Source organism: Ailuropoda melanoleuca, chromosome 2, assembly GCF_002007445.2.
Source record: "Ailuropoda melanoleuca isolate Jingjing chromosome 2, ASM200744v2, whole genome shotgun sequence".
NCBI classification, from domain to species: domain Eukaryota; kingdom Metazoa; phylum Chordata; class Mammalia; order Carnivora; family Ursidae; genus Ailuropoda; species Ailuropoda melanoleuca.
The window spans coordinates 61,431,982-61,458,470 of NC_048219.1; the positions used below are offsets into that span (position 1 = coordinate 61,431,982).

The 26,489-nt window shown below is 35.4% G+C and overlaps 1 protein-coding gene across 18 annotated transcripts in view; it reads right to left on the reverse strand.

Annotated features, from left to right (window-relative positions):
- Nucleotides 1–545: 545 nt before the first annotated feature.
- The window catches only part of HFM1 (helicase for meiosis 1), a 103,152-nt gene continuing 77,208 nt past the window's right edge, over nucleotides 546–26,489 (reverse strand). For 15 of the 18 annotated variants that reach the window (XM_034653882.1, XM_034653874.1, XM_019806885.2 and 12 more), the window contains 9 exons: nucleotides 19,896–19,976; nucleotides 19,481–19,596; nucleotides 16,338–16,417; nucleotides 15,242–15,345; nucleotides 8,998–9,243; nucleotides 7,320–7,410; nucleotides 2,417–2,528; nucleotides 2,172–2,323; nucleotides 546–1,053 (listed from right to left, as the gene is read on the reverse strand). In XM_034653882.1, coding sequence (XP_034509773.1) covers nucleotides 984–1,053; nucleotides 2,172–2,323; nucleotides 2,417–2,528; nucleotides 7,320–7,410; nucleotides 8,998–9,243; nucleotides 15,242–15,345; nucleotides 16,338–16,417; nucleotides 19,481–19,596; nucleotides 19,896–19,976 — 1,052 coding nt within the window. In that variant the 3' untranslated portion in view covers nucleotides 546–983. Of the gene's footprint in view, nucleotides 1,054–2,171; nucleotides 2,324–2,416; nucleotides 2,529–7,319; nucleotides 7,411–8,997; nucleotides 9,244–15,241; nucleotides 15,346–16,337; nucleotides 16,418–19,480; nucleotides 19,597–19,895; nucleotides 19,977–26,489 lie in introns of those variants that run through there. The other 3 variants (XM_034653871.1, XM_034653876.1, XM_034653886.1) reach the window with 3 other exon arrangements.

Consider the following 26,489-nt stretch of genomic DNA (forward strand, 5'->3'; position numbering starts at 1 on the left):
TCATTTTAATGGAGTTTAATAACCTTTAAAGGTTGTAGCATGATTGATTCAGATGCAGAAACATGCCAATTGTAAAGATGACTAAAATAAAGGAACTGGTTGCCCTTATTTTTCAACACATAATAAAGCTTCTTAGTTTTGTTTTAAGCTTTTTCTCCATGCTTAATATATATGATGCTTCATAAATGTCTACCAATGACAACAATGACAATCTCAGCTGGAAGTTTCTTTTCTTTACTTCTCTTGTCTCTAAGGCTTTTATGCCTAAAGAAAAATTCCTAAAATTTCTTAAGTGGGCTTCAACTTCACATGTATCTATAAATAAAATAATAAACACTGTTTAGACTGCCTATATACTACTTATCAATAAATATAAATTTGAGAACAAATTCATGGGAAAATAACATGAAATAGTGTTTGCCATAGTAAAAGTCAACGTAACAAGGTTTTAGAATTCACCGCACTGGAAAACAAGCCAAAGGAAAACAATAATCTATATTGATAAATGTTTTATTTATTAATATTTAAAGTTTATAACAACAGGTTCAGACAGCCACTGGATTCTTAAAAATCTTTAGTAAAACAAAACAATATTGGTGAATAATCCATATAATAAATCGATTCAGTGACCTAGCATTATTTTGCTTTCATAGAGTATCTTTCTTCTTAATGTAACAATGATATTCTTATTGGTTCCTGTCAAAATCCAATCGAGATGCATTTAATGACCAAAAATTTCTAAGTGCAACTTAATTTTCAGCTTACTGAAACAAACCCACTGTAAAAGTGCTTTTCATGAAGTTACAATAGGAAAATAAATCAATCTAAGAATTTGGTGCAAATAAGTCAACAAAATTGATCAAATCCAAGAGAAAAAAATTTGAACAATTATGAACAACTTTTAAAAAATAAAACGCATGCTTTGTAATTGGGTGTCTATATACCTTGTCTTATTAATATGAGATGATTTTTTTTGGTTTGTTTTAGAAAATATCATCAAATATTCCCAGAAAAGACTTCATTTCATCAGCTTCATCATCAGGATGATACCTACTGGGGGGAAAAGCAAGTATAGAAATATATATAGATTGCTGAGAGATTAATGTATCAAATGAACTTCAATACGCATAACCTAGTAAGAAGTCTGTGGGGGAAAATCAGACTTCATAAACTGTGAGAAGTAGGGATCAAGTCTCTTAGGTATTTCCTTAAGGTTTTTAAAAGTAATGTCATTTAATCAGTGTGTGAACAAGTCTATAAACTTTGACTATTCAAGAGGGAAAGAGAAACTGCTACAGTTACCCCTAGAAGTGACCAGCTGAGGGGGAACAAGTAGACTTAATGTGACTTTTCACTGAACCTATAGAATTGTAAAAGAGCTGGTTGGCTAAGGGGCACCTGGTTGGCTAAGGGACACCTGGGTGGCTCAGTTGTTAAGTGGCTGCCTTTGGCTCAGGGCCTGATCCCAGGGTCCTGGGATCGAGCCCCGTATCGGGCTCCCTCTTCTGCTGGGAGCCTGCTTCTTCCTCTCCCACTCCCCCTGCTTGTGTTCCCTCTCTCGCTGGCTGTCTCTCTCTCTATCAAGTAAATAAATAAAATCTTAAAAAAAAAAAAAAGAACTGGTTGGCTAAAATACAACTTGAAAGTCTAAAAAATTAGCCTGTCTCATTTGGATTTAAGTGATTTTCCACTTTATATTATCAACATATTGTATTCAAATCAGTGAAACAAAGTTTACCAATACAGTATGTTTTAATTAAAAGTATTGAACAAATGTTCCCAAAAATTGAGATACTTAGTATTATGAATTATCTTAAGGAGCTTAGGTCACCAGGGGTCTAAATATTCGATGTTTTTAAATAAAATGTTTAGATGCTGATCTTTAAAATAAACCAAGGAAAGCAGTGCCCGTGTGGCTCACTCTTGATTTCGACTCAGGCCATGACCTCAGGGTCATGAGATGGAGCCCCACATTGGGGTCCAAGCTGGGCATGGAACCTGCTTGAGATTCTCTCTTTCTCTACTTCTGCCCATCCCCTCCACTCTCTCATTCTCTATCCCTATAAAAAAATAAAATAAAAACAAAACAAACTAAGGAAAAAAGAATGCTGAATTTCTTCATAGAAAGTTTTTATTGGTATAGTCTTGCAATGTCTTAAAAGAATTTTTACCTGAAATCAATGTCCTCTTTACATTCACTGTTTCTAATAAAGAAATCCACTTCCTTAAAATGTGAAGAATTTGGTATTTTTTTAGAGTGAGTAAAGCACAGTTTTTCAATTTCTGGTGACAGACTTTGTTGTTTTCTTTCTTGTAAATGGACCTATATTTTGAGGTTAACAGAAGAAAAAGGCAATCATTGACAGTTTAACTATTCAGGCAGAATTTAAAAGAAAAACAATGAAGTGCTTCTTACAATACTTGCATTTCCAGCTTGTTGAGGTAATTTCTTCATGGATGATGCATCACACTTGAACACAGGAGAATTTGATAAATAAATATCTGGCTTCTCATGTGATGGAACAAAACTAAAAATCAAAATTTATTATTTGTAAAATATGGGAAATAAGAGAAACAAACCATTCTAATTTAGATCCACAGGGAATTTAGATCTTTAGGGAATATGATTAAAGTGTATCATATTTATTACCAAAAAAATTATGCTGTTTCTTAGGCTCATGGAAAATTTGGTGTAGCTCCTTTCCTTTAGACAAAACACCAATTTCTACATTCCAAATTAGATAAGAATACTATTTTTAAAAGCCTACAGAAATAATCATTCAATAATTTTCTTTAAAATTGGGTGTTATGCTTAATTTTCTATTACCTAGTATTCTGTAAATCTTTTTTTTTTTTTTTTTTTTTTTTTTTNTTTTTTTTTTTTTGTAAATCTTTTCTAAATCCCACTTTGCTTAACTTTTAATCTCCTTTCCCTATTCTGGTCTCACTGTGGATAGATACCTTGACTTATCTTCCTATGTAAAACTACATTAGAATTCACCTTCAATCTTCTGTATTAAATTCATTCATTAAAAAACATTTATTATTTACTACTGTATGCCAGATATTGTACTAGGAGCTAGGTATAGAGGTAAACAAATCCTCAGGGAGTTATCATCTAGTAGAGAAGCAGACAATGAGTAAACAATAAATACACATAATTATAGATCCTGAAGTGATATGAAAGAAATTAACTGAGTAATATTACAGAAAATAGTGTGGAGACACAAACCCACTTAAAAAAGGTGGTCATGAAAAATGTCTCTCTGAGGAGGTGACAATCTAAGTTGATACTCACAGGCTAAAATATGACAGCCATGTAGGGAGTAAAAAGCAGTGGCTACAGGTAGTAGAGAAGTGCATGTATTGATAGGATTGAATCTTTTTGTCTTTGATTAAAGGCAAGGAATTAAAATAGTAAAAAGGGGTATAAAATGAAAAGCATGACTCTGTTCCACTCCAAATCCTCAGGTCCTACAGGCCTTCTTTCCAGTATCAACTTCTGGCACAATTTTTTCTTTAGAGGCTTCTTGATAAGGATTCCTTTTTAACTCCACTTATCTTCTGTTCATTACTTTTTATTTTTATTTTTTTTAAAGATTTTATTTATTTATTTGACAGGATAGAGACAGCCAGCGAGAGAGGGAACACAAGCAGGGGGAGTAGGAGAGGAAGAAGCAGGCTCATAGCAGAGGAGCCTGACGTGGGGCTCGAACCCATAACGCGGGATCACGCCCTGAGCCGAAGGCAGACGCCCAACCGCTGTGCCACCCAGGCGCCCCTGTTCATTACTTTTTAAACTCTCCCTATGTGTTTTATAGTTTCAAAGGTATGGCTCACAAAACTGTCTGTGTGCTTTGTTATATTCTTACTTGTATCTTCCTACTTCCTACCTAATTTTTTTTTGCTTCTTAATACCCACAGATTTGTTCTACTTTGATGCTTCTAATCTGTTTATTCTGTATGACTCAGAGTTAGAATCAACGAATGGAAATAGTAAGAAGACAAATTTTAGGCAAATATTCTTAAAAGCTACTGAATGGTCTGAGAAATCCAAACATGGAACAAGCGTGTTGGAATGAATGAGCTCCTGGTCACTACAGCTGTTTTGGAAGAGATGGCACGAATACCTGCCAGTGATGTTGGATGGTGATTCAAGTATTTGGTGGTGGGAAGACTAAATGTTGCTTAAATTAAGCACCCTTCAGCTCTGGAATTCTCTGAAATCTGTGATTCTGTCATGCTGATAATCAGTAAAATGACTAAATAATAACAAAAATACCAAAAGACACCACAAATATCTTATATTTTAAACTAGGAGAAATAAATAATCCTTAAGTAAATTAGATTCTGAACAAAAAGTTGTCAGTATTTCTTCTGGGGAAAGTTTTGGCTGTGGCTGTAATTCCTCTCCATGACTTCTAATCAAGTCCAATATCCAGATGCACTCTGCATTTCTGCAAAAATACTTCAAGTTGAACATTAAAAAAAAAAAAATTTATTTTTACATTTTTTTAAATAGGTTCCATGCTTAATGTGGGGCTTGAAGTCACAACCCTGAGATCAAGAGTTGCATGCTCTACCAACTGAGCCAAACAGGCACCTCAAGTTGAACATTTTTTAAATTACAATTTTCTTTTCTAAATGTCTATGTGTCCTATATTCTCAGCTAACATCTTCATCTACCCATTTGCCATGTATTTTTCCCTCTTCCTCAACAACTGTATCCTATCAACTGCTAAATCTAGTATGTGCTATGAAATGTTTCAAAAATCCAACTCTACCTCTTAGTTTCCATCACCTCTGCTCCAGTTTAGGTCTTACCACAGCCTGCCTCTCGTACTGGCCGCCATGCCTCTCATGGTCCCATCTTCAGGAACTCATTCTATATATCATATCATATCACTATATATCATCTACAAATCCTAGAATAATTTTTGTCTTATCAAGTTGTTTATCCTGTGCTTAAGCATCTTGGAAAATTTCCTATTGCTTACATGCATGTTAAAAACTAGGCTACAGCTGGAGGGGGGCTATAGACTGTATCACATTTTATTTTATTTTACTTACTTATTTTAAAGTTTTTATTTATTTTTGCGAGAGAAAGAGTGAGCACCAGTGGGGGGAGGGGCAGAGGGAGAAGCAGACTCCCTGTTGAGCAGGGAGCCCAATGTGGGACTCGATCCCATGACTCTACAATCATGACCTAAGCTGAAGGCAGATGTTTAACTGATTGAGCCACCCAGGTACCCAACTGTATTACATTTTAAAAAATTAGTTCTTAAAATTTATAAGTCAGGAGATATTACATCAAATTTTGGATTCCTAGCTTTTTTTTTTTTAAATCAGAATATTTGACAACACTAGACACTTATTTCATTATTGAAGTATAATCAACATATAATGTTTTATTAACTTCAGGTGTACAACTTATTGATCCAACAATTTTATACACTACTCAATGCTCACCACAATAAGTGTAGTCACCATCTGTCACCATACAGTGTCATTACAATATTATTGACCATATATTCCCCATGCTGTAATTTTCATCTCTGTGACTTACTTATTTTATAAGTGGAAGTTTGTACATCCTAATACCCAGTATCTATTTTGCCACCCGCCCCTCCTCTGGTAACCGTCAGTTTGTTCTCTGTATTTAAGAGTCTGTTTTTGTATTTGTTTGCTCATTTGCTTTGCTTTTTTAGATTTCACATCTAAGTGAAATCATATGTCTGACTTATTTCACTTAGCATAATACCCTCTAGATCCATCTATGTTGTTGCAAATGGCAAGATTTCATTCTCTTTTATGGCTGAGTAGTATTATAGATATGCACATATCTCACATCTTTAGTCACTCATCTATTGCTACCCACAACTTGGATTGCTTCCATATCTGGGCTACTGCAAGTAATGGTGCAAAAACAGAGGGGTGCATATATCTTTTCAAATTAGTGTTTTTGTTTTCTTTGGATAAATACCCAGTAGTGGAATTACTAATTGTAGAGTAGTTCTACTTCTAATTTTTTGAGGAAACTCCATACTGATTTCCACAGTGGTTGCACCAACTTACATTCCCACCCACAGTGTATGAGTGTTCCCTTTTCTCTACATCCTAACACTTATTATTTCTTGTCTTTTTGATACTAGCCATTCTGACTTGCATGAAGCAATATCTCATGATTTTGATTTGCATTTCCCTGATAATTAGTGATGTTGAGCATCTTTTCATGTGTCTGTTGGCCATCTGTATGTCTTCTTTGGAAAAATGTTTATTTGGGCCCTCTGTTCATTTTTTATTCAAATTGGTTTTTTGGTGTGTGTTCTATAAATTTTTATATATTTTGGATATTAACCCCTTATTGGATATATTGTTTGCAAATAGCTTCTCCCATTCAGTAAGTTGTCTTTTTGTTTTGTTCATGGTGTATTTTCCTATGCAAAAGCTTTTTATTTTGGTCTAGTCCCAAATAGTTTATTTTTGTTTTTGTTTCCCTTGCCTCAGGAGACATATCCATAAACATGTTGCTAAAATCAATGTCAAAGAGATTACTACCTATATGTTCTTTTATGGGTTTTATGGTTTCAAGTCTTAAACTTAAGTCTTTAAACCATTTTGAGTTTATTTCTGTGTACGGTGTAAAAAGTGGTCCAGTGTCTATTTTTGTGCCAGTACCATACTATTTTGATTACTATAGCTTTGTAGTATATCTTGAAATTTGGAATTGTGATATCTCCATAGTTGTGCCTTTTATGTGGGACACTCTTCAGTTGGCTTTAGCCCACCAAATCCTGAAGGCAGTTTAAGTTTATAACCCTACCTACTGGATATGGTAAAGTTGTCTATATACAGCATTCGAGGCTCTTCAGAATTAAACCTCAGCTCTCAGCCTTAATGCTGTGGCCATATTGACGCTTTACCGACCCTTGAGCATGAGATGCCTTTTCAAGCCTTGTACCTTTACACATGCTTCTTCTACCTGGAACGCCTTATTCTCCTCTTTTCTACCTGTCAAACTCCTATTCAGTTTTCAAGTCTTTTGAAAAGTAAAAATTCCTGGGCTCCAGCCCCAGAGACCATGATTTGGTAAGTCTAGTCTAGGGCCCAGGAATGTGCATTTTTAATACATTTTAATACTTTTGAAGTAGGTGGTCTGTCAATAGCACTTTGAGAAACACAACTCTGAAAGCAGAAGGTTCAGGTTGGCTAATATCTTATAGCTTCTTTGACATCTAATAATTTAATCCCCATCTTCAATTACGTGTCAAGATGATATACAGTTGTAAAATATTCCAAACCAAAATTCTAAAACTTGCCTTTTTGCTGTTTCTCCTTGGAATTGGCTCTTTGACTCTTGGAGGAATAGCTTATTTCCTCCCGTACTTGAACTCAAAGTGTTTCCAAATCCTATGTAAAGAGATAACATTTGAAATTAAATGCCAGGAAACAGATGAATGGATCTTTTCAGAAGTTCTACAAGCGCTCTCTCTAACAGATATGATCTGATTAAAGAAGGAATGAATACTTCTTCTCAATAATCAAATTTAATTTACACAGAGAAATAAGGGAACAAAGCTAAAGGAGTAAAACTATAAACACATAGGTTAGCTTATTAGTCACCATACTAAAAGGTCCCCAAAACACTTTTACTTACTTATTTTAACTCATATAAATGATCAGGTTTAATTTCATTCAATATTTTCAATGGTCTGCCTACAATTAAGTTCATTTAAAGTGCTCCATACATGGCATTTATGGAGACTGATTTTCTCAAAGTTATGCCCTCACATGATTGATTAGGCTACCTCAAAGACTCAGTACAAGCTGCCTTTTAAATTGCAATATACAATGACTTTTAACTTTGAGGTAGGGACTAGTAGCTGTCCATTGATATGGGAAATTGTGCCTACTGACTCCACATCATTGATTTTCCTGGCCTATTTTGTGAAGGTGGTCAAATCCTATTCCTTCTGGAAGGAATAACAGCTCTTTAGGTATTTCTTAGAATCCTGAAACAATAATATTTCAACTTCTAATTACTTCCCTTAAAAAGATTTTTTAAAAAGAGCATTGGGGTAGGATACATTAAGAGGTAACTATAATTCTGAGGGACTGATTTCCTCCTGTCAGCCATCATGGGAGAGAGTACCTCCATTTTGCTGTCTTCTCATATAATTACCAAGATCTTCATTTTCTGTTTTAGTGACATAGAGTAAATCTGCCAGTAATTAGGAAACTAAGTCCCATTATTTTGGGGTTGTAAATGATTTAAATACAATATCTAGTACAGAAGAAACTAATCCTTTCCTATTGTTTATTTATGCCTGAAAAAAATCAGTATGTCTACTAGAAATTAAAGGTGTCTTTCATTTTCATGGATAGCAGAAGAACACTTTCAAAAATGGACTAATTTTAGGGGCACCTGGGTGGCTCAGTTGGTTGGGCATCCAACTCTTGATTTGGGCTCGGCTCATGATCTCAGGGTCATGGGATCAAGCCCTGTGTGGGGCTCTGTGCTCAGTGCAGAGTCAGCTTGTCCCTCTCTGCTCCTCTCTTGCTCATGCACACACATGCTCCCTTTCTCAAATAAATAAATAAAATATTTTTTAAAAAATGGAATAATTTTGTCCTTCACAAACATTAGCAAATTATGTGTGATCACATAATTGAAAGCTGGATAATCTGTTTTATGAGGGAAAATTCAAAAAACAGTTTTAATTTAAATAGAGTTTTTAACAAAATAGGGGAGCAATAGAACAGAAAAAGCTCATCTGTTATATCATTATCACGGAATAACCTTGACCTCTGTCCTTAGGAGGAAATGTGACTTATGGAAGAGTCACATTTTCAGTTTTGCTAAAAATCATAATCTTAACAAACTAAAGCTAATTAAGCAAACACAAAAAAGGCGAAGAAAATTAGTCCCAGAAACTGAACTGAAACATATTCGAAGAATTTCTCATGAAATTATTTCATGCTAAAAGACAATTTTACCTGAAGTTTTTGTCTTCTCAGTACTGGCTGAAAAACTGGCAACTTCTAACAAGTTCTCATCATCAAAATCATCCCAAACTTCATCTCCCAATTCAAAGTTCACATTCAAAACTTCTGAGAATGGAGCATTACTTTTACCCACATCTGTCAAATTCTGGTTTCCAGATGCATTAAGATGTCTGTTGAACAGCACTGTTTGAGGGGCTTTCTCATCTGAAGTTGTAGGATAGTTCCATCTAGAGAAATCTGTCATGTTTATGTATAAAAGAGTATAGGTACTTTTTAAATCATTAACATCGTTTTCCATTATAGATCAAATACCTTTTCAACTACTAAACTGAAGTCTGAATAGTGGTTTTCAAAAGTATTGGGTCAAGCATTGTTGAATATTGTTTTCAACCAATTCTATTTACTGTATTACATATACTGATAGTTGCATTAAATTTAATTTTCAATGGATTCTTTTAGAGAGAATTAATTTTCCCTCTTAATTCCCATATGAGAATAACCCTACTCTAAAATGAATTTTATAATTTCTAAAATGGTCTTCCTTCTTCCTGTTCTTCTTCCTTCAAGTGAATTTTGAATACTATTATGAAATATGTTCTTCCAAAATATATTTTAATTTTTTCTTCTGCTAAAAAATCCTCAGTGTTAGCATTGTTTATAGCCTGGGTTTAGGGCCAGACTACCTGGGTGAAAATGCTACTTCTCTCACTTACTAGTTGTATGATCTTAGACAAGCAATTTAAAGTCTCAGCCTCATTTTCTCCTCTGCAAAATGGGAAAAATAATAGTATCTATTTCATAAGACTGTTACAGGGAATAAATGCCTTTAGTTTTGTAGTTTTCCATAGTCGTGTGCTAATAAATGTTTAATCACTGCTTCTCTAGAAAATGTATGCATATATATACTTACATTTATTATATGTATTTATTATAGGTAAAGAATATGTAGCACAAAATTTACAAATAATAATAAAATATATGCTTAATTATAAATTCCATATATCTGATTTTCACTGAATGTTTTCATTCAGTTTTGCCAAACTCTTGTATCTGTAGCCAAAATATGGTTGCAAATTAACAAATGAATATAGTTCTCACATGAATGCTGCTTGACATTGTTGACTGTAACAACTAAGATGAAAGTAAAATAACAGAGAAAGATGTTGGGATTTGACTCATTCATTCATTGAATTAGGCAACTCCTTTGCTAAATTAGACAATAGTTTTCAAATACTATAAGAATATTCCCTTATCTTTTTGTGCTATTCACAATGTAATAGCTACAGACACAACACACTGTTAAATTTAATCTGCACTATTAACATTTTCTCCATCACTTTCATAAGTCTAAGCAATAAATCAAGTCCTAATATGCAGTGTCTGCTTATTTCCATGGTATAAATATTCCAATTATGATTAATTTCAAACTACCAATGTGACATCTCTGAATGCAGAGTTGAGAAGAAACGCATAGTAGCACACCATTATATAGTATTTCCACCATATAGATACAAATAAAAAGGCAAATAATCTCAAGAACACAGATAACAGTAATATGTAGCAGAATAATTAGGAAGTGATTAGTTTTGAATATTTATAGTCTTTGTTTTTAATTATTTAGTTTAAAGTTTATATAATTAAACTTTTAATAATGGCTGAAAGATTCCCAAGAATTTAATAACCATCTCTTACAAGCCAGCACAAGCCTGCTCTAGTGCACCACCGAGTTTCCTTCATTTTAAATATTCTCTGTACTTTTCTTCACCTAGCCAAATCCTACTTTATCCTTCAATCGTACCTACAACTCCAGTTCACATTATTCTACTTTTGTTCATTGATATATACACACACAATATATACTAAAGATAGAACCACGTACAAAGTGTAATGGGAATGCAAAGGGAACAGGATCTAAACCTACAATGGAAGTCAGAGTGGACACCTCTAAGAAGGTAAAATGGTAAGAAGGTAACCTTGGAATTTGAGCTTGGTAGAGCTGTGACTGTGGAGCAGGGCAAGAGGGAAGGCAAGATACTCCATGAGGGGAGGACAGCATGTGAAAAACATGGCAGTATGGGAGACCAGAGAATGTTTGGAGAACTATATGTTTTCAGGATTCTGCAGCACAAACTAGGAGAAGTAGGGCCCATTGAGCCTGCACAGGAAGTTAAGTGCCAGATTATATTGATGATTATTTTCCATATTAAGGAATTCACTTTTTCTCCCCTCATAGGCAATGGATAACTACTGAAGATATTTTAGCAAGAGGTTTACATGATCAGAGATACCTGTTAGATTCCCCGGAATAGTTATGGATGGGATGATAATGAGACTGGAAGAAAAGAGAAAAGTAAGACAGCTATTGCAATAAATGAGAGACAATGAATGTGTGAGCTAGAGTATCAGCAGAAGGGACAGAGAAGAACAGATATGAGAGATGTTTAGGAGGCAAAACAGATAGGACTTGGCGATTACTCGCATGTAAGTTAAGATATTTAGGATGACTCTTTTCCTGCCTTTAGCAGCTTGGAAAAGAAGAGGGTTCATTCACTGACCTAAGGAGAAAAGAAAAGGAGCAGTGTGAGCTACAGAGAAGATAGAAAGAGTTCAGATAATGATACGTTAGCTTTTAGGTGGATATATCCAGAAATGTGGCTGTATAGATGGGTCAGGGGCTAGACAGAAAGAAACAGATGGTAAATGCAAACGTAGAAATCATCTGAATATAGTTAGTAATTGTAGACATGGACTTGGGTGACATTGTAAAAGAAAACTTTATGAAGTGAGAAGAATAAAGAAGCAAAAAAGAATCATTTGCAACATCAACAGGAAAAAAAGCCCAAGCAATTCAAGAAGTAGTAGGATAACCAACAGAATGGTATAATTGAAACCAAAGGAGAGATTTCCAAAAGGAGGGAAATAGCAGATGTGTCAAATACTACAAAGGTCAAAGAAAATAAAAGTTGAAAAGAGTTCACTGAATTCAGCACTTAGAAGATCACTAAATGGTCTAAGCGAAAGCAGTTTCAAAGGAGTGGAGAACCAAATTTATTGAATGAAAAAAGTGACAGGAGGTATGGAAGTGAGCGAGTATAAATTGCCCTTTGAAGAATTGTTGTTTTGATGGGAAAACAAGACACTAAAGTGTATAAAGACTCTGGTGATTCTGTTCTTTTCCTGACATACTTCCCTTCCTTTAATAGGAATATCTTTCCTTTCCTTTGGGGAAACTGCCTCCACCCATTCCATGTGATCTTGGTGAGGATGTCATTCATGGTACCCTGGTCCCCAGGGCTAGAGCAGAGGAGCGCATGACCCAATCCCCAGGCTACAGGGTTTGATGGAAGGATGAATACAAGACTCAACTGAGGCCACTTAGAATGAACTCTGCTCTGCCGAAGTTAACAGGGAAGACTGTTTTTCTACTGAGGCTGTTCAACTAGGAAGATGTGAGTTAGGGGCTACCTGCATGTGAAAAAGCCTGTTGAAAAAAATGAAGCCAATTAGTAACAGGCATACCTAAAAGACTGAGACAAAGCCAGAGGCAGGACTGAAATTATTTGAGTGCCTGGATCTAGCAAGATTAAAGCCAGATGCATGTCTGGACTTACAAGTTTACATGAATGGTTTCCTTTTTTTGTGTGATTAAGTCATTTGAGTAGAATTTCTGTCACTTACAACCAGAATGGTCATGACTAGCTTGATGAGGATAGGGAGCTAATGAAGGAAGAACTTGAGCATTATGTTGAAGAGAAAAAGGAGAGATTGAAAATATGGAAAAGAGGAGAGGGGTAACTGGTGTCCTAAAGCCCCAAGGGAGGCAGGATTAGAAACATTAAAACTATGGGTGGAGAGATGAACCTTGAATAAAAGAAAAGAGAATTCTTCTTTAAAAATAAACAGAGAATTAAGGATGGATGCAGAGACAGAAATATATAGTTGCAGGGTAGAAAGTTGAAAGAATTCATATAGGTTCGATTTTTAATTCTCCACTGATAACTAAAAGTCAATTCCATTTTATATAAATGGCATTGAACTGGGAATCAAGAGATATAGAATCTATTTCTGGCCCTGCCATTAATTAGATATGTGATTTTGGGCTAGTTATTTAATCTCTCAGAGTCTGGGTTTCTTTCACTATAAAATGAGAAATTGCACAAAGGTCCCTTACAATTTAAATTTTATGATTCAACATACTTTCTTATATAATTTCTGATATTTTTCTTTTTTCTTCCTTGAAATCAGAATACAGATGATAAAAATTGGCATGTTTTTCTTAAACCATTCTCTAGAGTAATATTTGAATACAAATAAAGTATGTTTTGCCACCAAAAACTAATGTGTGAAAAATATAATGAATATACTCAATTATTACTAATAATAGTACCAGATACTATGTTAAGACCTTTATGTATATTATCTCATTTAATAGTAAAATCCCTAAAACATAAGCAGATGAGGGAATTGAGATAAAGTGGGTAGATACATTACAAAAGGTGACACAACTACTAAATGGCAGAGCTAGAATTTGAACCTAGACAAATTATTCTAAGCACTCTTTTTTATTAGTAACCTTCCAGCCCAACATGGGTCTCAAACTCATAACCCCAAGATCAACAGTCACATGCTCTACTAACTGAGCCAGCTAGGCATGCAGCCCAAACAGATTATTCTAGATCCTGTGAATTTAACTACTATACTACACAACTTCATCTGCAAAAAAAAAAAAAAAAAAAAAAAAAAAAAAAAAAAATGTGGCCCATTTTCAGTAAAACAGGGATACAATTATCATTGGGGGTTAAGGTATCTAGATGAGACTTTAATATCATAATATAAACTGGATTTGGAATAGGGGCTAGGAAAGAAATAAAAGTAGGAAAACTATGCAAAGACAGCATGAAAGGGGGTGCCTGGTGGCTCCGTCAGTTAAGTATCTGCCTTCGGCTCAGGTCATGATCCCAGGGTCCTGGGATAGAACCCCACATGGGGCTCCCGGCTCAGTAGGGAGCCTGCTTCTCTCTCTCCTCCCCACTTGTGCTCTCTCTCTTGCTATCTCTGTTTCTCTCTCTCAAATAATTAAAATCTTAAAAAAAAAAAAAAGACAGCATGAAAGTAAGCAGAGGAATAAACTGTGGTATGTAGAAGGGCAGGGAACAGAGCAGCTGAAAAAGGAGTAAGTTAGAGGGCTGTAGGTTGAAGAGACATAAAAATTATGTCTAACACTTCTCTTCACATTGTAAATATCAGACTTTGAGCAAGATGGATAAATGCTCTGATACTCTAAGTGAGATTAGGGGACTTTTCTTGTTCTTACTTGGGCCTAAGAGGTGGCGGGCACTCCAGCCCTTGCCTACTTAAGATCTTAAATTATGGCTAGAGGAAACATAAAGTGACAGAATGAAGGAAAGAGTGTCAATAGGTGTTAAGGCCACACACATGACATTATTTGTAGGAAATCCCAAGTTTATAATTTCTACATACAGCAACAGAAACAAACAATTCTATGGCCAGGATTATTTCTTACACATTTTAACAGACAGGCTATTAATGGCATGACCCATACAAATGATGCTATTAATAACAGAATCCAGAGTAATGATGAACTGGTCCCAGTGTTGAAGAATTATATGCTTTATCTCATTAATTTAATGATTGACACAGATAAAAAGCAAATCTAGATTACATATAAACTATATAACACAAATTAGATTATATTCTCATATGATCAGAGAAATTATAAGAATCATAGGTTTAGAAAGTGGAGAGGTATTAAAGGTCACCTAATTTAATCCCCTAATTTTAAAGATAAGACTAAGACCTAAAGAAGTTAAATAATTTTTTCAAGATCACACAGCTCTTTTGTATAACTGGACTAAGTTTACAAACATAAAATTATTTTAAATAATTTTTAAGACATGTAAAAGTAACAGTTCAGCATTTTAATACTTTGTGTATCTTGAGATCCCTTATTTTGTCAGCTTTTCCTCATACTATCTTTAAATAAAAATAGTCAACACAATGTAGGGAAGAGACTTTAAAAAAAAATCTATGACAAACATAGCAAGTCCATCTGAAATAACAGACCTAAAAATTTGAAATTGGTCTAATAACCCAAGAGAAAAATGTTGCAGGTTAATAATCATAGTCATTTCAGATGTTGGTTTTTCAATCACATTGTTATTCTGAAGTAATCATAAACCATTTCTCTTTCAAGGCAGTATCAATGGTAATTCACCTTTGTTTTGATATTCTGATGGTTCTTGTTGAACTTCTGCACAGATTTCATGCTGATCCCTCTGCTCCATTATAGACAATTCAGGTATGTTTAAGCACTCTGATCTTTATAAAGATAAATAAAACCATAAAATGTCAAATATTAAAATTAATCTGAATTTGAAAACCGCTTAGTCATATAAATAAAAAAGAAATGGTTCATCTTCTCAACACTTCTATGACAAACCGCATTAGCCTGGGTAGTAAAGGGTAAAAAATAGGTGTTTATTGGAAGCAAGACACTTAATCATCTTTACATGACCCAAATATGTAGATATCTGCTATCTGTGTATAGCCTTAAAATCTATTGCTAATGCTACTTTCAATTAGATAACAAAAGCTAGGATCTCTCGAAGTAGTGTTGGCATCTGTTCTGATTGGTCAGTGGCTGTTCTGTACTGTTTGTTAAGTATATTAAATGTCATCCCTGCATATAGAATACCTTTATCTGGAAGGGAAATGACATATACTATTGCCTTCTAGGCATCATGATATAGGAAAAGAATGCTGAGTTATCATCTAGGGCCTTCTGTTTAATAACTAGGAATATGAGCTTTGGTTATTTTATCTATAAAATGGGATAGAAAAACCTCATTTTATGAGCCAGGCTGTGGTTAAGGTCAAAAGAGATAATACACAAATGTGCAGTTTTTTAAATGTAAATTATTTTATAAATATGAAGTGTTATTAATACAGAGTGGGCCCCTAAATGGAAAAGATTAAACTTTACACTGCAACATGATTTTTCTTTTTGAAGTATACTTTTGTCACCTGTTAAATTTAGAAGGCAGAGAAGGCCTGAGGGCATGACATATAGGATGCGTAGTTTCCCAGGAATGAGATGATTCAATGAATGTTAAAGTATTCTATAACTGTAGAGTTATAGAATAAATTTAGATAACCAGACTCTTATGATGTCATTACTTCATTATGGAACTAAATGATTACTATGATTTGAATGTAGCCAGTGCTCATCTTTCTCTGAATAAATGATTATTTGGAGGAGCAAAGAGTTTATGATGACTATTCTACCTTGGATATTACCATTATATTTGTACCTTGATATACTGGGAAGAGAAGGCTTTGGAGTAAAACCAAATTCTTTAAGGTCCACACTTTGAGATTTATTCATTTGCATCTATTAATGAAAAAAAAGTTCAACTGTCAATTTCACAGCAATACTTTTTAACAAATGAGCCAAACAGCAAAATTCCTGCTGGTACATAAAGTCCCCAAACCAATGGATTACGAGAAACTCAGGCGAGTTCTCAAATCAAATCTCCTTCTCAGGCACTTCCTAAATGTTGATATTCTTCATGGTTCTTTACTAGGCCTTCTTCTCTTCTCCCTCTACACATTTTCAAAGATCTCATTTACTTCCAATGGCTTCAATTATCATCTACAAGTGAATGACTCTCAAATCTATATTTCTATTTCAGCTCCTTTTCCTGATTTCCAGAGTTAATCCAACTGTCTGTAGAACATCTTTACCTAGATACCTTGCAGGCTTCTAAATTCAATATTTCCCAGATTGAATTTATTGTGTATTTACTTCTCTGAACTTGGTTTTCCTTTGGAGTTTCCACCCTAGTGAGGCCTCACTTTTTTCCTAGTTGCTCAATCCAGAAAGCTAGTCATCATCTTTACTCTTTTACTTCACCCTTCATAGCAAACTAAGTACCAGGGTAGTTGATTCTATCTCTGAAAAATGTCTTAAACCTAGCCACTTCTTTCTACTGCTACTGCTACTACATTAAACTAGACCATCATCTTGCCTGGATTATTGCAAAAACCACCTAAACTCACTAGAGTTTCCACCCTAGTGAGGCCTCACTTTTTTCCTAGTTGCTCAATCCAGAAAGCTAGTCATCATCTTTACTCTTTTACTTCACCCTTCATAGCAACTAAGTACCAGGGTAGTTGATTCTATCTCTAAAATGTCTTAAACCTAGCCACTTCTTTCTACTGCTACTGCTACTACATTAAACTAGACCATCATCTTGCCTGGATTATTGCAAAAACCACCTAATGAGTCCTTATGTTCCTTTTCTATCATCCTCTAATCCATTCTCTACATTGCATCCAGAGTGAACTTTAGAAAATGCAATTCTGATCATGTCACTGATTAAAGCCCTTCAGTGGCTTCCCAATACTTTCAGGATAAAGTCCAAATCCTTAAAATAGCAAAAAGCCCTTCATTATCTAGCTCTTACTAAACTCTTCAGCCTCATCTCTCTCTACTCCCTTACTTGTGATTAAACTCCAGACACATTATATAACTTCAGTGTTTTAAAAGATGTCTTTCTTTCTCAGCTCTGGACCACTTCATATTTTCTATGTCTGGAATACTTTTCTATCCCTCTCTACCACCACTCTGGTGCCTACCTCTCCATACCTGGGTTATGCCTAGATATCCTTCAAGTCTCAATCATGTTTATTTGGAATCCTTTCCTGGCCTATCAAATGTGGACTTTTCTATCCAAGTTCAAGTTATCTTACAACTCCATCACAGAATCCTCTATCACAATACATTGAAAAAAACCTATTTAATTATTGTATCTTTACCCAACTATAAGCTCTATGAGGATTGGGACTAAAACTGTCTTATTCACTGCTGTATCTTAGCACTTATCACAGTACTTAGCATATTGTTGGTGCTCAATGAATATGGAAGGGGGACACTCGGCTGGCTCAGTTGGAAGACTGTGAGACTTTTGATCTCAGGGTTGTGGGTTTGAGCCCTACATTGGGTGTACAGATTAATAAAAGTAATAACATTCTTTTTTTAAGAGATGGGGGAGGGGCACCTGGATGGCTCAGTCAGTTGGGTATCTGCCTTTGGCTCAGGTCATGATCCCAGGGTTCTGGGATTGAGCCCCACATCCAGCTCCCTGCTCCACGGGTAACCTGCTTCTCCCTCTCCCTCTGCCTGCCGCTCCCCCTGCTTGTGCTCTCTCTCTCTCAAATAAATAAATAAAATCTTTTAAAAAGGGAAAAGTAGGAGAGAGAGAGAAAGGGAGGGAAGGAACACAGGGCAAGGGAGAGAGAAAATCTTAAGCAGCCTCCACACCCAGCGTGAAGCCTGACACGGGACTCCATATCACAACCCTGAGATCATGACTTTAGCCAAAATCAAGAGTTGGACACTTAACTGATTAAGCCACCCAGGCACCCCAATTAAATAAACTTAAAAATGAATATGGAAGGAAAGAGGGAATAATACGGAATGGAGAAGGAAAGGAGGAAGGAAGGATGAAAGAAAGGAAGGAAGGGGGGAGAAAGGAAAAACTTGGGCTACTAAAAAATTACAATCTCAGAGAAGGTGGTAGCTGTTTCAAACTTCATGCCTCTCCGTTTCCCAGTATTCCCTTTGTTTTAGCCTCATGACTTAAAATCTTCTTTCTTACTAAAGTCCTAGAAAAGAAGCAGACACTTTGCTATTTTTTTGCCTCTTTTCCATGGCCTGATCAATTATTTTGCCCTGGTATGATGACGTAGGCTTAGAATAAGTCTGTTAGTGACCAGCCCATCAACCAGTAGGAACAGTCATTCTTTCTTTCATGACTTGGAAAGGAGGCTCTTGCTCAGCACTTGTCTAGGTACATGAATCAAAATCAACCTCAGACATTCCATACCACTCCAGCACAGACAGAACCAGGAAAGAGCAAGCATTTCTAGTTTTAATTGCTGAACCAAGCCAAACTACATATCCTTCTCCATTTCCTTATTCTTTGGTTTAAAAAAAAAAAAAAGGCTAATAAGGGGCTATAGAACTATGTCCCAAAAGTAGATTTACAGATTAATTAAGAACTAACAATATCTTGGGGCACCTGGGTAGCTCAGTCGGTAAAGTGGCTGCCTTCAGCTCGGTTGTGATTCCAGGGTCCTGGGACTGAGCCCCATGTAGGGCTCCCTGCTCAGCAGGGAGTCTGCTTCTCCCTCTCCCACTGCCCCTCCCCCTGCTTGTGCTCTCTCTCTCGCTATTTCTCTCTCTCAAATAAATAAATAAAATATTTAAAGAAAAAAAGAACTACAATATCTTTTCCTTTAGAAACAATATTTTGAAAAATGGCCATACTCCTAGGCAAGCCTTCAAGTAACTAAAGTACACTTCAGATACCTACCTAACTGATACACAGAATAAAAGAACATTCACATACATTAAATTACAGAACAAGGGCTAAATGTTATTAAAACTAACCTTGAGACGTTTAACTGGAGGAAGTGATGAAACAGCATTCCTGCTTCTTAAATCGGATAAATATGAAGAGATTGTTGGCTCTTTAATTTCTGACTTTTGTGCAACTCCAGTTTTACCTATGAAAAGAAGTTTTCAAATCTTTAGGTTAAACTTTAGGTAGTGTTCATGTAAAGCCAAATTTCTTCATAATTTAAAAAAATTTTTAATTTAAATTCAGTTCAGTTAACATATAATATGATTAGTTTCAGGGGTAGATCTTCATAATTTCTAACCTAATTTTTTTCATGTTACCCACAAAGAAAGAAAATTATTTGAGTTAGAAATGCAAAATATAAATATCATATATAGGTAATTAGGATGTCATTACTATTCTCAATTTTTAAAACCTGAAATAAATTTCTTTTATGGAACTTACAGCAGTCATGTCCACATGTACGTTTATTTTTACAGTGATGATTACATTCTCGGTTCCCAGGTTTTTTGCAAGCAGTCATTCCTAAATTAATATAAGAAAAACAAACCTATTTTTTTTTACTACAGTTTACTTCCTTGTCAGACAACACAAAAAGGTTATGACTTTCACAACTTCCTCAAATGTTAGCCTATTTAATATGTAATTTTTAAAATGATATTTCTGACAACAGCTAGTTCCTTCTGGGCTATTAGCCCAGTCCCAGCTCTTCACAAGGAGCATTGACCCACCTATAAGCTTCTCTTCATCTCCCTGACATAAATAGAGCCAAACACCACAGAATATCAGTAACTCTTATCTTGAATGAGGTAAGAATAAGAAACTTCTCTGCTGCTTTATACTTATACTTAAGAAGAACCTGGAAAGGGGGTGCCTGGGTGGCACAGTGGTTAAGCGTCTGCCTTCAGCTCAGGGTGTGATCCCGGCGTTATGGGATCGAGCCCCACATCAGGCTCTTCTGCTATGAGCCTGCTTCTTCCTCTCCCACTCCCCCTGCTTGTGTTCCCTCTCTCACTGGCTGTCTCTATCTCTGTTGAATAAATAAATAAAATCTTTAAAAAAAAAAAAAAGAAGAACCTGGAAAGAAGCAAACATTACAGCATTTTGATGGTATCAGTGATAGTTTCTAGTACTTAAGACACCATATTTAATAAACGTTAGAACTATGTGTTTTAGGGGTGTAAGAAATTTGCTATATGACTTCACAGGAAAAAGAGATTGCTTCTAGTTTGACCCCCCCCAAGCTAGAATACCCAAATACAAAATTTATTCTTCATTCATAATATTTTAAGTAGACTTTTTCTTGATCTTAGTAACATGGGGAAGGGAGAGACATCTGAACTGACAGACAGGATCTGGACATGAGAAGGGGACCAGGGGAAGATGGTCCAGGTAGAGGGCATAATACTCAAAGACAGCAAACCATAGACTACAGAAATAGAAATAAGTAGATTTTTGCTGGAGCATAGATTTTAAGTAAACTAGAAATGTTGGAGATAGTGAAGAGCCTTGAAAACCTTTATAACCTTTTTTGGTCCTTTACTCTTCATTTTCAGTGCTGTTGCTCAGTCAACTCTTTTCAAGACATGACACATTTAGATAATAATAATAATATTTGTATAGCACCTGTAATAAAGGATAAGGCTGCTCACCCTATGAGGCAACTGGCTAGATGCCTTAAGGGCCAAGCATATCAATGTATTGGGTAGTGATAAAATAATGAAACAACCCTGGCAGCTGGAAGCTGACAGGCTGAACCACAGTGTTCCCAAGTGAATATAAACAACTTTGGCAGAATATAAACAATACTCAGATAAGGCCATTCTATGACGGTAGTAAAGATCGAAATGAGACTACTGTGTAATTATTTCTGAAACTTGAGGGAAGGACACTCAAGAACCACAAAAATAACTAAACATCCCCCTCTTCTGGCTAACACAAATGACTACTATTTCCTTAATCCTCCCATCTCTAAGATATACCAAAATATCCAATACTTCATTTTTTTAAAGTATCCAATTTAGAATTGACCTCTGTTCTAAACCCTGCTAAGAATCACGAGCACAAGCTAAAATCCTATAAGCAAGCTCCTCCCAACCCCCTGAGATAACCCGCAGCTCTGCCAGAGCCGTGGTCTTTTGCTGTAGCAAGTTCAAAAATACTTAACTTTCTTCAAATATGGGTGTGCTCCTAGTGGTCTTTAGATGAAAGGTTTCAACATTATATTTTGCAAGGTATGTCATGGGTTACTGGTTAGAAGTTTTGCTCCAGTTCATAAATTTCATCTTTCAGTTACTTGGTCTCCTTGTCAAGTCCTACCATGCTACAATTTATTCAACATGCTGTTGTTTGATTAGTCCTCCTCAAGTTCAACTCTGGTCAGGTCATTTGCCCACTTAGAAATGTTATTTACTTCCTGTGCCAGCAAATTAATTCCATATTTAATGTCCTCCACAATGTAATTCTAGCCTCCCTTTCTGGTACCCATGTTAACCCTAATCCATCAAAACACATTTGCTTGCCATTATTCAAATAGTCTTGACTGTCCAAGATTGTACCTTTGATATTACCTCTTGTCTTAGAAGCCACTCAATTCTTTGTCTATTAGAAGCTTATCAACTTTCAAGGGCAACTTAAATGGTACCTCTATCATGGAGATCTATCCTTATCACCCCATCTGAAGTGATTTCTCTCTCCTTTGAGCCCCTATGGCATTTTCTTTGTTCCTTTACTCAACTGCATGCTGCCTTATATATTCACATGAGAATACATGGTGAAGTACAGAGCATCTTAAACTAAAGTAAGAAAACATGAGTTTTAATATGGGCTCTTATCTATAAAAAAAAGATTAAAAATAACACCTGTTTTGTTCACCTCACAGAGATGAAAAGATAAAATGAAATTAAGTATGTGAAAGCATTTTTAAATGAAGTGATAAACTAATATATTAGAGCATGTATTATCTTTACTATTGTTACTTAAGGATTATACAAGTAACTATAAAATTAAAATTGTTTAGAGTGCTACGAAGGAGAGGAGCACAATGCTATATGATAATTGGAGGCACTGTCCTAGTCAGGAATGTCCTGGAAGGCTTCCCTAGGAAGCAACAACTGAGTTCAGGACTAAAGAAAGAACGGGAATTAAGAAGGCAAAGAGGCAGGAGAAAGAGTACCTCAGGCAGAAAGGATGGCATATGCAAAAGCTCTATGACAAGGGAAAGCACGGCATATTCAAGAAATTGAAAGGAGGTCAGTGTGGCTGATGCTCAGCAAGTAAGAGAGAGCACACAGGATGAGATTAGTGGAGAAAGGTCAGGCTATATTTGTAGGAGAATGGCTCTACCATGGTACCTTGACAATTCCATGTCTCTATATAGGCCATATCCAAGATTTAACTATTTACCGAATGCCCTCTGATCCTCTTTGGGACAGATCAAGATGGGCAGTCTTGTGAGGAGGTGCTAAAAGCCATTTCTCATCTGCCTCCTTAGCTTGCAAGAGGATCCCTATCTCACATGAGACTGCCATGAAGCTGTTTCTCATCTCCCTCTGGTTCCAGTAAGGCACTGGACTTTCCACTTTGCCTCTTCCAAGGTACAGATGCAGGCTATAAAACCACTTAATTGCAGCCTATAGCTGATGCCTCAAAAACAAAGCAACCCACCATTTGTGCTATCCTGTGGGATTAGTAATGCCAGCAACCGATCAGTGTTATCCTGTGGGATTAGTAATGCCAGCAACGGATAACATGCTGATCTTGTTTTGCTGTCTACGTAAGTAATAAACTGTCTAGATCCATTTAGGTTAGGTCTCTTGTGTCCTTACCAGCCAGTCCTATGGAGGTGAGGCAAGACTACCTAGCAGCTGCCATCCCACTGCTGCTTAGGAACTGACTGACCACGTGACAGTATGGAACCTAGTAGGGATGTTAATGCTTTGTATCTTTTATTCTAAGACCTAGGGGGAGACACTACAGTGATTTAATCAAGGAAGGAACATAATTAAATTTGCATTTTGAAAAAAGGCTACCATAGAAGTCTAGGCAAAAAAATGATGGTAACTCAATCTAGAGTGATGATAGTAGTAGAGTCAGAGACTGGGCTGATTTAAGAGCTATACAGAAAGTAAAAGTATCTTTAATACTGAATCAAGTGAAGTGCTTTACTTTCTTGAGCAGCTATACTGTTTTCCCTGAAGTTTTACTGCCTTTCTTTTAGTCTAGCAATATCTATCTTAAATTTCTTTAAGTGTATTCGATATTTCAGAGACAAAAATCTATACATGGAGACACCAACTATTTATTCCCCCCTCATAGAGACCCCCTTTTTTAAGCCCTCCATCCTCCTGCTAACGTAATGTAGGCCTGTCCTACAGTTGTCATCCTGAACTTCCTTTCATTAAGCTTCTTGAGTGAATCCACTATCCTTGGATTCTTTGACTTTTTCTTTCTTGGTTCTGTAACTGCTTTGTTATATGGTGCTCATCCTCAAGCAACTGCCTCAGAAAAGACGTGTGTGAGTTCAACTTTCTAAATCCTCGAATGTATTAAGATTACGTTCACACTTAATGGCTGGGTATAGAACACACGGTTGAAAATAATTTTCCCCTGGACTTTTAAGTCTGTCGTCTTCTACCATCCAGTGCTGCCGATAAAGATTAACAAAATTTCAATTCTTGTTCCTTGGAAGCATTTATGATTTTCTCTTTACCCATGATGTTCTGAAATGTTGCAATTATTTTCCTTTATAGATATTCTTTCATTCATCCTAACTAGCACTGAGTAAGCCTTTTTGATGTGTAGATCTATATCTCCAAGTATAGAAAATTTTCTTAAATTATTTCTTCTGATTTGTTTGTTCTCTCTCTCTGGAACATTTATTAGTCCATCAGACTCCTAGATTTCCCTTTATCTCTTATATTTTCTGTCTCTTTGTCTAATTCCAGAGAATCCAGGCTATCCAGATAAGAAATAGCAAATCTGAGATTCTAACTAAGGTAGTCTAATTCCAGAGCCTGATCTCTCAACCACCCTGCCTCCCTAGTTATACTAGCTACCTTAATTCTCCCCCAGATACTGCATTTAATTTATTTAGGGAAGAAATCAAAGGATTTGGGGATGGGAAGACGAGAAGGAAACGCCTTGTGGGTTGTCGTTTTGCAGTAAGGGATAAGGAATTGCTTTGTTGCTTAATCCAAGAACTCCTAATAGATGCATTTCTAAACATCACCACAAGATGGTGTACAATAACTACACACATTTATTCCCAGTGGTTGAAAACTACCTACCATCTGGAAGTCAAATTTCAGAGATTCTGGAGACTCCCACAAATTTCAAGGCAGAGTTGGCAAGTCTTCCTGGGAAAGAAGACTGTATACAAGTTTGCTTATAGAATATTAGCATATGGATATTAATTACCTAAGTGACAAAAACTTTTTATTTCTGTTAGAAATTGTACTTAAAAGTGCTCCCCCATCCCCACTGCACTTCTCATATCCTGAGACCTGTCTGAATTTGTCTTATTAACAAATGTAAGCTTACAGAGATTGATAATTGGAAAAATTAAGTTCTCAAAGAAAACTGACCTAAGCTGTACTCTTGGGTATAATTTAAAGTTAATAGATCTCATATTCCCATCACTATAATAATCTGAAATGCGTATATTTTCATAGCTTTGTCATGTATAGATTTGCATGTTTTTAAAGCCCCCAATTCTAAGTATTTAAAGTAAAATAAATTTATTAATGTCAACTAGAATTGTACTTAGGGAAAACATTTAAGATTACTTTAACAGGGTCCATAATGGCTGGTGGGGCAAGAGTTAGCTGCTTTAAAAAAAAATCTAAGAAAAATTGATAACATTAGGCACATAATCCCTGAAACAGCCTCGTGTCCTAATTATAAATTTAAATAATTGGTCTCTGCATAAGCTACTGGAGTTAATATTCCTTTTTTTTTTTAAGATTTATTTCTTTATTTTAGAGGGAGGGGAGAGGGAGAGGCAAAGTGAGAATCTCCGGCAGGCTCCCTGCTGAGGTGGGGAGACCGACTCTAGGGCTCGATACCACAACCCCAAGATCACAACCAGAGACCAGATCAAGAGTTGGATGCTTAACTGACTGAGCCACCCAGGCACCCCTGGGGTTAATATTTCTAAAAGAATATTGCTTTGACTTTTGCAGTTCCTGATTTATGTTAATCAGATTTATGCACTTTGTGACTTTACTTTTTAAATGAGAGAGCATCTTTTAATTTTTAGTCAAATTTTTAATCATTTTGTTATTTATTTATCAAGAAAAAGGTAACACTAATGAATTGGAGTCCTTGGTTTTGCAATTTAATGCATTTATACACCAAAAAAGTATAAAGTAAAGCAAACTGCATTTTCACTAGTATTTAAATCTGCACACTTCCACAGTGCTCAGGAATTTGTTTTATACTTTCATTTTTCAAACGTATTAAATTTTCAACTCAGACTGGCATAGCAAATGCAAATGAATTTACTAATGTCAAATCAATTTTCTTCAAATTAAACAAAGTCCATACTTCTTACTGAGAGTCTATTTAAAGGATCAAAAGTTTAAATGCTTAAACCTTATATTTTAAGAACAGATCTGAAAAAAATTTAAATATTTTATAACCAAAAAAGTATATTTTCCAGATTGTCATATCTTAAAATAGCAAAAATATTTTCCCTTAAATTTTAAAAAAATGTTATCTATTGGACTATATAGATGAGAAACTACTACTAAAAGAATGTTTTCAAACACAGGAAGCATGAAAATAATTTTTAGTTATGTTATGTAAATTAATGTATATATTTTTATTTTTATATATGGCCCCATAATTTGATATTATAATACTAAAGTATGTGTTGAACTTGCAACATATTTAGAAACAATTATTTAGCAACTATAGACTCTAAATTGAGTATCAGTTTGCATCATTTTATAACATGGTCTGACAGGAGGTCAGAAAAATTGAAATTTGGATTGTTTTGAAAAAGCCCAAATTTTGTTGTCACAAACTTAGTAGGGT